Source organism: Natator depressus, chromosome 6 (assembly GCF_965152275.1).
Source record: "Natator depressus isolate rNatDep1 chromosome 6, rNatDep2.hap1, whole genome shotgun sequence".
NCBI lineage: Eukaryota > Metazoa > Chordata > Testudines > Cheloniidae > Natator > Natator depressus.
The window spans coordinates 129,201,828-129,216,646 of NC_134239.1; the positions used below are offsets into that span (position 1 = coordinate 129,201,828).

The 14,819-nt window shown below is 44.7% G+C and overlaps 1 protein-coding gene across 2 annotated transcripts in view; it reads right to left on the reverse strand.

The window, feature by feature from the left end:
• FANCM (FA complementation group M) overlaps positions 1–12,772 on the reverse strand; it is a 141,781-nt gene extending 129,009 nt beyond the window's left edge. For both annotated transcript variants that reach the window (XM_074956577.1, XM_074956576.1), the window contains exons 1-4: positions 12,480–12,772; positions 9,481–9,653; positions 7,246–7,323; positions 6,317–6,475 (exon numbers count right to left, since the gene is read on the reverse strand). In XM_074956577.1, coding sequence (XP_074812678.1) covers positions 6,317–6,475; positions 7,246–7,323; positions 9,481–9,653; positions 12,480–12,696 — 627 coding nt within the window. In that variant the 5' untranslated portion in view covers positions 12,697–12,772. The remainder of the gene's footprint in view (positions 1–6,316; positions 6,476–7,245; positions 7,324–9,480; positions 9,654–12,479) is intronic.
• Between the last annotated feature and the right edge of the window lie 2,047 nt (positions 12,773–14,819).

Here is a 14,819-nt window from a genome sequence, read left to right on the forward strand (position 1 = left end):
CCAGAACACAGCAACAAAAATGATAAAAGCTTCAGAAAAGCTAATCTATGAGGAAAGGTTAGAAAAACTGGGCATGGTTAGTCTTGAGAAAAGACGACCGGGGGGGGGAGGGTGCAAACTGATAACAGTCATCAAATAGGTTAACAGCTATTGTAGAGGAAGGTGACCAATTGTTCTCCATGACCACTGAAGGCAGGACAAGTAGTAATGGTATTAATCTGCAGGAAGGGAGATTTAGGTTAGATATTAGTAAAACTATAATGGTAGTTAAGCTCTGGAACAGGCTTCCAAGGGAGGTTGTGGAATCCCCATCATTGGAGCTTTTTAACAACAGGTTGGACAAACACCTGTCAGAGATGGTCTAGGTTTATTTGGGCCTGCCTCAGCGCAGGGCATTGGACATGATGACCTCCCAAAGGCCCTTCCAGCTCTACCTTGCTATGATAGCTAGCATACAGCCTTACTCTGAAACCCAGTAAGAAGTTCATCACATTACAACTGAAGAAGTGTATTCACAGGAGAAGTCCAGTGGTTAACTGTATACAACACTGATTAGATACATTAAAAGAATTTTCAAAGTAGTTTTTAGATGACATTTGTTTCAGTGCCACAGGACTCTTTGCTGCTTTTACAAATCCAGACTAACACAACTACCCCTCTGATACTTGAAAGATATCTTACGTTATATTAAGTATAAATATATAGCTTATGCAGACCTATGAGTTTCAATACAGGATCCAGAGATGCAGTTAGATTTCAGTTTCTGTCCAATCAATTCACATATGTGGCAAATACAGGAAAGGGGAGAAATAGGTGGTTTCACAATAGCTTACCAAGGTTTCCTGGCAGACACTGAAAACCTATGCATTTTGATTACCCAACAGTAATATCATCAAAACATGTTTTTGGCAATACAAACTTCAAAAATCTATAGGAAACAGTTAATGCCTATAGTCTGAAAGCATCAGTTTGTATTTAATCTACAGAGCAAATAAAACCTCAAACAAGTCTCAGTTGTTATGCAGTTTTCAGTTCAGTTACAGAACTATTTAACTATTTTTGTGGGCGTCAAGCAAAGTCACACAGAAACATTCTTGTTAATGTGTAAGCTACAGAAAAATCTTCCCACAGTATCTGAATGTGTATTCTTCAACACCCTGAAAACTGCAGTAAATTGTATAGTCATTTTATGTAAAACAATGGATTAATGTAAAACATTATTATTTATTATGAGTTGTGTTAGATTGTTTAAGCTGCTAGAAGCACCAATTAAATTTCAAGTTTGAAGGTACACTGTATGGCTATGGAAAACTGTATTTTTTCTGTAAATGGCCAATACACTAGTGGGTGCAAGGAGACATGGTTTCCTCATTTATACAGGTTTCAGAGTAGCAGCTGTGTTAGTCTGTATTCGCAAAAAGAAAAGGAGTACTTGTGGCACCTTAGAGACGAACAAATTTATTTGAGCATAAGCTTTCGTGAGCTACAGCTTACTTCATCGGCTGCAGCATATTTTATAGGAACATTGATGAAGCTTGTTGAAATCTCGCTATTCTTACATACTAACATTTGAGGAGGCTGGGGAATATACTTCTAACAAGTCATAAAATTCACATTTGTCATGCTGTGGTACCTGCTTCCCATTATCTGGGTAGACATTTTATTATGCTCCTATTGCTATACAGTGGAATCTCAGAGTTACAAACACTCGGGAATGGTGGTTGTTTGTTACTCTAAAATGTTCAGAACTCTGAACCAAACATTACTGTTGTTCTATCAAAAGTTTACAACTGAACATTGACTTAATACAGCTTTGAAACTATTATGAAGAAAAATGCTCCTTTTTTTTTTTTAGTAGTTTATGTTTAACACAGAACTGTACTGTATTAGCTTTTTCTTCCCTCCCATCTCTGCTGCTGCCTGATTGTGTACTTCCAATTCCAAATGAGGGGTATAGCTGACTGGTCAGTTCGTAACTCGGGTGTTCGTAACTCTGCAGTTCTACTGCACTTCCTCAAACCATTACTAAAGTAATTCATATTTTTAATGTGAAATGCTTAAGTAGTTTGGACACAATATACTGTTAAAAGCAGCTAACAAAACTGCATCCATCCAATCGCATCCTGGCAGTTTAAATATTTCCGCCTTAATACTGAAACATTGTTGCCCTGCCTACTTTGTACTTTTCAAACCAGTGTTAGTGCCTAAGAAGTTTAATCAAGTTATTGTGAAACTCAGGGCCTTGCTTATTTACTTTTACAAAAATAACTTTAACTAGGATAGGATACAGAGGGAGCGAGACAAATTAGAGGATTGGGCCAAAAGAAATCTGATGAGGTTCAACAAGGACAAGTGCAGAGTCCTGCACTTAGGACAGAAGAATCCCAGGCACCGCTACAGACTACGGACCGAATGGCTTGGCAGCAGTTCTGCAGAAAAGGACCTAGGGGTTACAGTGGACGAGAAGCTGGATATGATTTAACAGTGTGCCCTTGTTGCCAAGAAGGCCAATGGCATTTTAGGATGTATAAATAGGGCCACTGCCAGCAGATCGAGGGACGTGATCGTTCCTCTCTATTCGACATTGGTGAGGCCTCATCTGGAGTACTGTGTCCAGTTTTGGGCCCCACACTACAAGAAGGATGTGGACAAATTGGAAAACGTCCAGTGGAGGGCAACAAAAATGATTAGGGGACTGGAACACATGACTTATGAGGAGAGGCTGAGGGAACTGGGATTGTTTAGTCTGCGGAAAAGACGACTGAGGAGGGATTTGATAGTTGCTTTCAACTACCTGAAAGGGAATTCCAAAGAGGATGGACCTAGACTGTTCTCAGTGGTAGCAGATGACAGAACAAGGAGTAATGGTCTCAAGTTGCAGTGCGGGAGGTTTAGGTTGGATATTAGGAAAAACTTTTTCACTAGGAGGGTGGTGAAACACTGGAATGCGTTACCTAGGGAGGTGGTGGAATCTCCTTCCTTGGAAGTTTTTAAGGTCAGGCTTGACAAAGCCCTGGCTGGGATGATTTAGTTGGGGATTGGTCCTGCTTTGAGCAGGCGGTTGGACTAGATGACCTCCTGAGATCCCTTCCAACCCTGATATTCTATGAACTACAGAACTAGTGGGATTTTTCCAGCTTTGTTGCATTACTGCTGTAACTTGTTTTACGCTGTCATTCACTTTCTCTTAAAGTTGTGTCTTGTTTAATGTTACAGACCATCATAAATAAAGCTTCAGATTTCATTGTGCATGCGGGTCTAACTTTTCAAGCACATTATGTGCTTAGAACGCATATACCAATATTATTTTTAAAAACCTGGACCTCTAATCTATGCTTACAGATGCTGAGTAATGTTATTTAACCTACATATATATACGTCTACTCTGGCCTTGCAAAGTTTTGCTGAGAACTTGTTGGGAGCTCTTAATTGAAAGGTGGACTTCAGACTTTTCTCCAAACTATTTGAAGGACGAGAATTGTTAAAAAGCATTTAAACAGTGTCAATCAGATTTTATTTCCTTGTTGCCGTGACGTCATAATCCTACTAGTTTCTTAATGGCATAGTCAGAAAATGACACATAAAATAAGGTGACTTTTCAAAAAAGCTTTTCAGAACTTTCTGTTCTACTTCAGAATCTAGTTGTGCACCTTTGCAGATCACCTGGAATCCAAAGCATAGCTAGCAATGACACAGCAAAATCATAAAAGGTATCATTCTACATCTATAAGGACTAGTTAGTCTAAAAGATAAGCTGGTAACGATATTAAAAACCAAAAGGCTTTTTAATCTAGCTTTCCTACAACAAGCCACACACTCCTTGCCCAGCTTGAAAATACGGAATTAGTGTGTACAAGTAGTCTCATCATGACTTTGCTACCTAGAAGCCGTCAGCCTGGAACTGCTATGCAAGGGTACAATCTACCGTGCAGCTAGAGGTGTAATTCCCAGCTAGGGTAGATGTGGACATGCTAGCTTTGACTAAGCTAACTTGCTAAAAATAGTTGCAGGGGAGTGGGAGGCAGCAGAGTGGCGTGGGAGGCAGCAGAGTCTAGCCACCTACGTACAATCCCATCCAAGACCTGAGGCGCACACACTGGCAGCTAGCCCATGCTGCCGCTTGCACCACTGCAGCTACACAGCCATTTTTAGCATAGCACAATCAAAGCTAGTGTGCGAACGTCTATCCAAGATGGGAATTACACCTCCAGCTGCAGTATGCTCTTCAGTGTGGGGAAGGTCTCCTATTATGTGTCAGAAGAGTGCCTAGCACAGAGATGCCCTGATTTTAGCTGGGCATCTCAGTGCTATTATAATAAAAGCCTTTAATAAGAATAGCCACAGAGGGTCACAAAATCTTAAGAGTGAGTTTCCCATGATTCCCACTGGATGCCCAAGATCCAAGAGTCAGAATAAACAACATAGGATGTTTTGGAAATAAACAAAAACAAACAAAATGAAAGAAAAAAACCCCACACCACAAGAGGCATTTAATAAAGAGTGTCATGTGTGCACATTAAAATGTTTTCCCTCCATTGCCCCATCACCATGTGCACTTGAAAATTCTGCGATGGTGACTGGCCCTGGAGGACAGAAGGAGCTCTCCCGCTCGTACACCTGTCAGGGAAACCACAAACCTGTCCTCAGGGAGCGCAAAGGCCAAGGAAGGTAAGTGCCAGTGCGTGAGACACCTTGAGGGCCAGCAGGGTCATGGCTCCATCCTCTTTTGAAACAGGTGATGCACAAGTGCAATACTATATCTCTGAAGAGATGTTGTAGTTACCTGAGCCAGTCCCCTGTGCCATCTGAGGCATTTTAACCTGCCTGTGTATTCTACAAGTAGAATGCAGGAGAAAACCAATGCAGTACCCTTTCACTCTCCTACCTCCTTCACTGCAGCTACACTTAGTGTAGGTAAAAAAGACATCTTACATTCCAAATCAAAATAAAAACCTCATGTTCTCAGTACCAAATCCAAAAAGGAAATTAACACATGACTGAACGCATACTGGCACCCATTACAGAAAATGGGGTTTGGTTTACAAAGAAACTACACTGATTTAATTAAACTGACACAAATTTGTGGTGGACACTTGTTTCAGTTTAGCCTAAATCTGCTCTAAATGGATTTAAATTAAACCAAAATAAGCTATGTTTAAGCTAAAATGAGTTAAGGGTTTGCACTGGTTTAAAACTTAATTTAATTAAACCAGTTTGACTGTCTTATGGAGATAATCTCTAAGATTAAAGATCTGAAAATAGCTCCAGGTTAAAAACTGTCTCCTAAATCTAAAGATGTACAAGTAAGAAAATGTTCTTCATATACTTAATAGGACTCTTCACATAGACCCTAAATAAAACTTATTAACGTGGAAGACAAACTACCCCTTCAACAACATGGTGGATGATCAACTTTTAAAAAAATAAATACAACATTTGGAGAAAACATGTTACTAAATCTAGCAACTTTGAACATGTATAAACTTCATCCATTAATAAATACCTGAAGATTTCTAGGAAGAGCCTCCGTTTTTAATAATTACTTCCATAAAGTAGACATCTGTCTAATAGAACCTGACTGAGAACAGCCAGGCCACAGAACAGCCATCAGTTGGCAGCCACTTCTGTTCATTGCTAACCGGACTGTATTTGAACAGATTACTTATAAGTGAAGAATACCACCTGAGCTCCTCTGTCATACAGTTTGCAATATTTTTTTTGCTTGGCAATACTTTTTAAAGAAGAAAAATCTATTTAGCAGTACACTCACAAAGCAGCTAAGAATCAAAAGTTAAATTTTTACAGGAAGGAAGACAAGCATTTGATTCAATACTCACAGTATAGGAATAACTTTTGTGTAAATATAGCAATGAAATGGATAGCTTGAGAATTGTACCCATCATGTTAATACTCTTACACCAACCCACTTAAAATAAGCTGTCAATTTAGTTTAGGCTCAAATGTAGGTTTTGCAAGTTTCTTAATCGAGTAAGACACCATATGATGAGATTTCTATATTTTAATCCAAGTTTAATTTTAAACATTACCTCATGCTGTTGTGAAACCAAACAAAAACTTGAAGCAAGTGTATCAGAAACATTAAGTGATACAGTAGTAACAAAAGTGAAACTGGCCACTCCGTTTTACTATCTGAGCTAAACATAAGCAAAAAGCCAACAGCATAAATAACCGTAAGTTAGCTTAACAGAGTACTTGTCTTAGTAGTTAAAGGCATTAACAAGACAGATAAGGATTTTATTACTATTTCTACAGTGACATGAGCTCTTTAATAGTAAAAAAAAAAGTAGTAACTCACCCTGATGTAAGCATTCTGAATTTCTGCTAGTTCTTTACCAAGTGGAACAACAAATTTTTCAACTTGCCGCTCATGAGAGTAAGGCTGAATATCTGGGGAATCTTCAGAACACAGCTCTATCTGTGCTATCAATAGGTTGGAAATAACTTCCTGTACAGCCTATGAAGAAGTCACAGGAAAAGAGTGTTTTACATAGTGTATTTTTCTTAATGTCATCTGACTGCTGTAAATCAAGGATATGTGAAAGTTAACAACACAGGCCCTGTAAAACTATTTGAAATAGCAAAGAAACATTACCTGTATTGAGGGATCTGCAGACAGCAATTCATTTTTCAGCAGTCTCCACTACAACTAGGGGCCCTGATTGATCATTTCAGCCATTTTAAACATCAGACAAAACAATGTAGTCAGGAAAATGCCCTACCACATCATATACATAGCAAGTAAAACAATCATTAAAATAGCAATAAGAAAAAATACTTGAGTTAGAACTATTCTAGCACCATTTGTTAAAAAGTTTTGCTATAAAAAACTACGTCTGCATCAGCTGCCATAACCCTCCCTCACTCCACCTCATCAGGCCATTAGTCCAGTATAAACAAGTACATTAATATGAGAGGGATAATTTGTGACATTCATTATAAATGTGGAAGAGTTTAGATCACTGAGTTTGGAAATTCCTTGTTTCCTCTGATACTATTTGGGAAAAGGTGGCATAACACATTCAGACTAGTACTGCACAGCAACATTAACAGTGCCGCAGGAGCCACTTGTGCCTGACTAGGACCATGCAATTCTAATCAGCAAACTGCTGCTACCAAGAGAGCAACACTCACGTAATGATCGTTCTTCTGGGGGGGGGGGGGGGGGGGGGCGCCTCTATTGAAGCCACTCTAATTCTCAGTCCACTAATGCAGTACTTGACTCACCTTTGTGTCACTGCCTGGTGTGGCACTTAGAGCCAAGATTCTAAATTGGTTTGTGTATTTGCTCAGTTCCTTCACAACCTGACAAAAAAACCCAAGAGTTACATTAATATCCTTAAAGAGGAAAAGCTCTTACTCTCAATGGTTTACATATGTGAAAAATTAAAATTTAAATGTTCAGAAAAGTATTCTCCACAAAGTTAGTGTCTAGCCTAGAAACAGAATCTAACAATAAATGATTGTCAATCCCCTCCCATCCCACCCCCCAAAAAACCCTTAGATTATGTGAACTGGCTTCAAGAGCCAACTCCACATACTAGAATAGGGGTAGTCTTTTTTTTTTGGTCAAGGTCTACATTTATTTGTCAAGATATAGTGAACATCCAGACTCAAGAGAAAATAAAAAAAATGATAAGTAAAAAAAAATTGCAGGGTCCGTGCAAAAGCATCTGGCAGTCTGGATTTGGTCCGCGGTTTGCCTGTTGACTACCCCTGTACTAGAACTACTTGGGTGAGCACTGAAAAGGATTATTACTGGATTCAGCAAGTGGATTTACAGCACATTAGCCAAATGAGCTGCCAAACAGGAAATCTGGAAGGCCAATCTGAAAGCCAGCATTTGCAACCTGAGTACAAAACTAGTCTGAAATGATGAAGAAAATGGTATGACAAAGGAGCTGGACAAGGGGGCAAAAGCTGCATAAAACCACATGCACCCATCTGTCTCTCATTGCAAACTTGTTTTAATGGCAGCTGGGAAAGAGGGAGGCTGAAGCCATCTATATTCCTGTTCCTCACCCAGATCAGCTCCTAAAGTCAAATACACAATTAATGTACAGGGCTACAAGCAGCCTAGCAGCACAAGCATCTATTCTTCTGTAGTACTCTGATATATTGTGACCAACAGGCAGTCTTCTGCTGTGTGGGGAAAAGTATGAGAACCACTGGAAGGGCACAGAAAAGTGCTACAAATATCAAACAGATATTTAAAAAAAATACAAAAAAGTCAACACATAGAAGAGGACAAGGGAATTAAATATACACATTAAAAAGTGATGGTAGTCATGCCCAAGTACAGCAAGACAGGACAAGGAAAAAAGCATTTTATATGCCAATTCCACAGCAAAGGTGACTAACAAAGGAAGCTGGGAACCACTACTCTGCATTAAGTAAGCTCACAAAATTCTCAATGAAATGTGAGTCTTGTTTCCCCACAACACAGGTAAACGATCACCGCAAAAAAACGATCACCGTTAAAAAAAAGCTACGTTGGACTTTAATAGAATAAAGAAGCATGTAATCCTTTGTCAGATGCTCAGAAAGCACCACAACCTGTACACCTGCATTATTACAAAATGAAAACAAGTTACTAGAGGGTTTGAAATTTGGGAGGGCTGCAGGAAGGAGGTGGTGCAGCTATGGTGAACAAGCCTGTTCTCTGTTTTAATTCTAATAAAAACAGAAGCCTCAGCATTTTCCTTTATGTGCCATATTATACAAGTCTGCTGTTTGTCAGTTTTCCTATGCAATGATCTAATAGGGAACCATCTAGTGCCAATTCAGTTCACTGCAAATTTCTCAATACAGGACTTGCTTCATAACTTTAAAGCAAAGTATTGATAGAGAGGGATTTAACCAAGATACTTCAATGCTTTTTTCACTGCATGAGAAGACCTCAACTGAAGGGACAACAGTGGGTCATACTGGGCTCAGAATTTAGTTCAATTTAAGTTAAGTTTTTTCAGAAATGTGGTTTAATTTGCAATCTCTAAGATAGGAGACCCCAGTGGCAGCAGTTTAAATGTTTAATTCCTTGCCGATACATGCCAGATAGACTGCTGTAGATTGAGTTCTCATAAACATACCCATGCCCTGTAGAAATAGCCCCAGCCGACAAATGCATTTTTAATATTTTACAATCTAAGGTTTAAAAATTAATTTCTGAAAAGAAAATGCAGTTCAATACCCAACCATACAAAATGCGTATCTCCCCATCTACTTAAGATTTCATAATACAGTTAGAATGCTCAGCATCTTGTGTACATTCTTGTTGCATGCAATTTATCCATTACTTGTATCAACGTATTGTAAGCCACAAAATGTTTTGTCTTTGTTGATTTCTTACCAAAATCCTCAGTTTAAAAAACTGCAGAGCAATCTACATTTGTGCGTAAATTATCTATGATTGCAAAAAGAATTGCTCACAAGGTTATGCACTTCACATTAGTCCACCATTACCTGGCAGTAGGCGTAGTTTCCAAGAGCTTTGTGGGCTTCATCAATAACCAGACATTTTATTTCTGCTGCAGGACAGGTTCCACGAGAAAGATCATTTACCATTACTTGAGGAGTAAGAAAAAAGACCCTCTTATTGTGCCAGATTTCCTTCCGATTGAGAACCTGGGTACCCCCTGGAAAAAAAAAGCACTATTACAGATTTCAATTAGTTGTTACCACTCAAGAGAGAAATCTTGGAGTCACTGCGGATAGCTGTCTGAAAGCATCCACTCAATGTGCAGCAGTAGTCAAAAAAGTGAACAGAATGTTGAGAATCATTAAGAAAGGGATATCTCAAAAAAAGATATATTGGAATTGGAATATATTCCCTCTGGGTCACGTGGCATTGGCCACTGTCAGAAGACGAAAAGGAGTACTTGTGGCACCTTAGAGACTAACCAATTTATTTGAGCATAAGCTTTTGAGAGCTACAGCTCACTTCATTGGATGCATTCAGCTGTAGCTCACGAAAGCTTATGCTCAAATAAATTGGTTAGTCTCTAAGGTGCCACAAGTCCTCCTTTTCTTTTTGCGGATACAGACTACTCTGAAATCTGTCAGAAGACAGAATACTGGGCTAGATCGACGGGGAACATGCCTTTTTAAGTCTGAACAGTTTTATAGGCATTTCACCTGCTGAGTCACTCAAGGCCTAACTTTATTGTAATCAGTATGAAAAACTTCACTTAAAACAACAGGATGGCCCAAAGATTCCCTGGAGAGTACCATCTCCTATGATACAGGTGCCATAGCTCAAGTTTAGATCAATGGCAGCTTAAAATAAGGAAAGTGAAAATTAGTTTGAGAATAGGGAACAGACTGACTGCATTATCTAAGGTCACATCTACACTACATGATAGGGGTGAGATTCCCAGGTCACAGACACATACTCGTGCTCACGCTCATCGAGCTAGCACAGGTAGAAAGAGTAGTGTAGCTGTGGTAGGATGGGCAGTGGCACAAGCTAGTCGCCCTGAGCATAAACCCACCTGAAACCGGTGGCTACATCTTTGGCACAGCTTGCCGCCACCGCCCATGATGTGTCACCATTGCCCGGGCTACACTACTATTTATACTTACCTTAGCAGCGACTGATCTAGCATGAGCATGCGTAAATGAGCTGGGAATCACACCCCTAACTTGACATGTAGACATACCCTGAAGATCCCCTAATCAGTGGAAAGCTACACAAAGAGGTATTACATGTTGAAGTTCATGCCCACCCTTGGCTTCAGGAAAGAAGGAAGCTTTTAAACATGGATAATAGAATCTCCTAGAAATATCTAGCCCACCTTTTGGATAATAGGGTTGAGAAAAGATTACTTTGTGTATTGATTAAGCCAGTAAACATCACAGGTTTACAGTTTAGGTAAGAGGTGCTGAGCTGAAAATTGATACAACCTGAATTATGGTCTCCCTACTGCTCCACTATAATTGAGAGTAGTTCATCACTAAAGCTGCGAGTCTGTCATGGAGGTCACAGATTCCGTGACTTTCCAGGACCTCCATGGCTTCCGCAGCTACTGGTGCAGCTGACCCTGGGGGTTGGCCACTGGGGCAGCTCCTGGGCTGCCTGAGCAGCAGCTGGTGCCACTGGCTCTGGGCCATATCATTCCATTTCTTCAGAATTGATTTTTTTCTAAATTAAGTTTCTAGCCCATTTGGCAGCAAAGATAACCTTCCAAATGTGACTTGAGCGTAACTGTTGCAGTAACGTCTGAGTCTGTAGGCAGCCTGATACAATGATTCCGAGATATGAACTGCACTGTCTCCTGTTAATCTGATTAAAGTATCAATTTTGTGATGACATTTTACTGTCAATATTAACTACAGATTAAGTGTTCACTTTAACTGATGAAATGAGGGTACAGAGTAGTAATAAAAGAAGGAACTGCAGAGAAAAAAACAAAAGACTCAAACACAGGGGTGTAGGAGCTCCTGTTTGGTGCTCAGGGTGGGGCTGGGGACGCGTGGGGGGGGGGCAAAAGTCAGGGCCCGGGGGGGGGGGCTGGGGACGCGTGGGGGTGCTGGAGTCAGGGCCCGGGGGGGGGGGGCTGGGGACGCGTGGGGGGGCTGGAGTCAGGGCCCGGGGGGGGGGGCGCTGGGGACGCGTGGGGGGGCTGGAGTCAGGGCCCGGGGGGGGGGGGGGCTGGGGACGCGTGGGGGGGCTGGAGTCAGGGCCCGGGGGGGGGGGCTGGGGACGCGTGGGGGGCTGGAGTCAGGGCCCGGGGGGGGGGGGCTGGGGACGCGTGGGGGGGCTGGAGTCAGGGCCCGCGGGGGGGGGGGGCTGGGGACGCGTGGGGGGGCTGGAGTCAGGGCCCGCGGGGGGGGGGGCTGGGGACGCGTGGGGGGGCTGGAGTCAGGGCCCGCGGGGGGGCTAGAGTCAGGGCCCGCGGGGGGGGGGGGCTGGGGACGCGTGGGGGTGCTGGAGTCAGGGCCCGGGGGGGGGGGGCTGGGGACGCGTGGGGGTGCTGGAGTCAGGGCCCGGGGGGGGGGGGGCTGGGGACGCGTGGGGGTGCTGGAGTCAGGGCCCGGGGGGGGGGGGCTGGGGACGCGTGGGGGTGCTGGAGTCAGGGCCCGGGGGGGGGGGCTGGGGACGCGTGGGGGTGCTGGAGTCAGGGCCCGGGGGGGGGGGGGCTGGGGACGCGTGGGGGTGCTGGAGTCAGGGCCCGGGGGGGGGGGCTGGGGACGCGTGGGGGTGCTGGAGTCAGGGCCCGGGGGGGGGGGGCTGGGGACGCGTGGGGGTGCTGGAGTCAGGGCCCGGGGGGGGGGCTGGGGACGTGTGGGGGGTGCTGGAGACAGGGTTGGGGGGGTTGCAGGGGTCAGGGCACCGCTCAATGCTGCGTCCCGCCTCTGCCGACAGCTACGCGAGGGGCATCGCCGGCGCGCCGGGCCGGGGCTGTCCCAGCGCACGGGGCCGGGCCGCGGGGCAGGCTGCGGGCGCGGGGGCCCCTGCCTACCTGTCATCTCGGCCATGTGGTGCTGCGGGATGCCCATGACGCGGGCGCAGGCCTCCATCTGCTGCGCCACCAGCGGCCGGGTGGGCGCCAGGAAGAGCACCTTGGCGGAGGGGAACCAGCGGTAGAAGTTGTACATGACCACGGCGGCCACGAAGGTCTTGCCCAGCCCGGTGGGCAGGCAGACCAGCGTGTTGGCCAGCAGCGCCGCCCGCGCCATGCGCTCCTGGTAGCCGCGCACCGGCCAGTTGGTGGGGTAGACCCACAGCGAGCCCGCCGCCGCGCAGAACCCGCCGCCGCCCGCGCCCGCCCCCGCGCCCGGGCCCGGGCCCGGGCCCGGGCCCCGGCCCCGCTCGGCCTCGGCCTCGGCCGCCGCCGCCGCCAGCAGCAAGTCATCGTCCCCCGCCGCCGCCGCCTCGGGGCCGGGCCCAGGCGCGGGACCGGCAGCCGCCTCCCGCCGAGGGGCTGAGGGGGCCCCCAGGGCGCGGCTCACGCCAGCCCCCCAGCTCTGGAACAGCGTCCTCTGCCCGCCGCCGCTCATGCTCGGTGGGGAACGGCCGCCCGCTCCCTCAGCGCCCGCCCGCCGCCATCTTGGGGCCGGCGGCTCTCCGGGAGCGCCTGAAAACCTCGCCACGCTCCGAGCGCCGGCCCCCGCAGCACGCTGGGAAGTGTAGTCATTCAGGGCCGCTCTCTGCGGCGAGAGGCGCTGCGGCATGCTGGGAAATGTAGTCATGTGGGGGGGCTTACTACTAGCAGGCACTGCAGCATGCTGGGAAATGTAGTCATGTGGGGGGCTTATTGCTAGCAGGCGCTGCAGCATGGTGGGAAATGTAGTCATGTGGGGGGGCTTACTGCTAGCAGACGCTACGGCATGCTGGGAAATGTAGTCCGTCTAAGAGCCTGACCAACTCCCCTAAAGGGAAGGCAAGTGCAACCCAAGCGCTTGCTAAAGCCACCAGGACCCAGTCCCGCCTTCCCAAATGCTCTAGTCCCTGTGCATGTTGTTCAGGGAGCCTGTGCTGGAAGACTACCCACAGTATTGCTTCTGCACTGTCAACCATAGTATGTACCGGGCTGGAAACTTACTAGCCATCACTTTACTAATGTGGAACTAGGCCAAGGGGAACAGAACCGAATAGAAGTTATTCACCTATTTCACTGACCCGTCATGCATGAGTCATGCTCCTGTTTAAAATGCTGGCAAAACTCTAATCAGGCATTTTATCAGACTGTCTGTTAAACCAATTTCCATGATAATAACACAGTAAAGAAAGGTTTCAGAGTAGTAGCCGTGTTAGTCTGTATCCGAAAAAGAAAAGGAGGACTTGTGGCACCTTAGAGACTAACAAATTATTTGAGCATAAGCTTTCCTGAGCTACAGCTCATTCGTGAGCTACAGCTCACTTCAACACCCATTGTTTCATGTTCTCTGTGTATATAAAATCTCCCCACTGTATTTTCTACTGCATGCATCCAATGAAGTGAGCTGTAGCTCAAATAAATTTATTAGTTTCTAAGGTGCCACAAGTACTCCTGTTCTTTTTACAGTAAAGAAAGATAGTGTGATAAACACTGCAGACCCTGACAAACAGCTAGTCAGGTACCACAAGGGTTCAGCACGTTATAAGAAAATAGATTGACTACCAGTACATAATGACAAGCACCATTACATACTTTTTGCCAATATTTAGGTTATAAAGTCTTCTAATGACAGCTCTAGGATAGTTGTGTTTTCATGTCATCCCATTATTTACAGTTAAAATCAGTTTCCTTATCCTCTTCACAGTTACGGAACAGTCCACTGGAAGCTGGACTGCTGCAGATGTGGCTGTCTAGAAAATAATTACTAATTATGCACTGAGTACTCTGGAGAAGTTTGAAAAGCAGAATTGCAGTGGGGACCTGCCTCCTAGTCCCACGGACAACAGATTCTTCCTCTTACCCACCCTTGCTTCATAAACAAGCAGATTTTAGACACAACAAATCCTGCATGTTGGCAGGCGGTTAGACTAGATGACCCTTACCATCCCTTCTAACCTTGTGATTCTATGATTTACTTTCTGCTTGAAATAATTACATATTTTAAGTAACCCATTCTTGCCCTGTTATCTTTCTACCACTTTGAACAGCATCACAGTAATAAAGTGACAGGTTTCAGAGTAACAGCCGTGTTAGTCTGTATTCGTAAAAAGAAAAAAGAAAAGGAGTACTTGTGGCACCTTAGAGACTAACCAGTTTATTTGAGCATGAGCTTTCGTGAGCTACAGCTCACTTCATCGGATGCATAGCATATTGTGGAAACTGCAGAAGACATTATATACACACAGAGACCATGAAACAAAA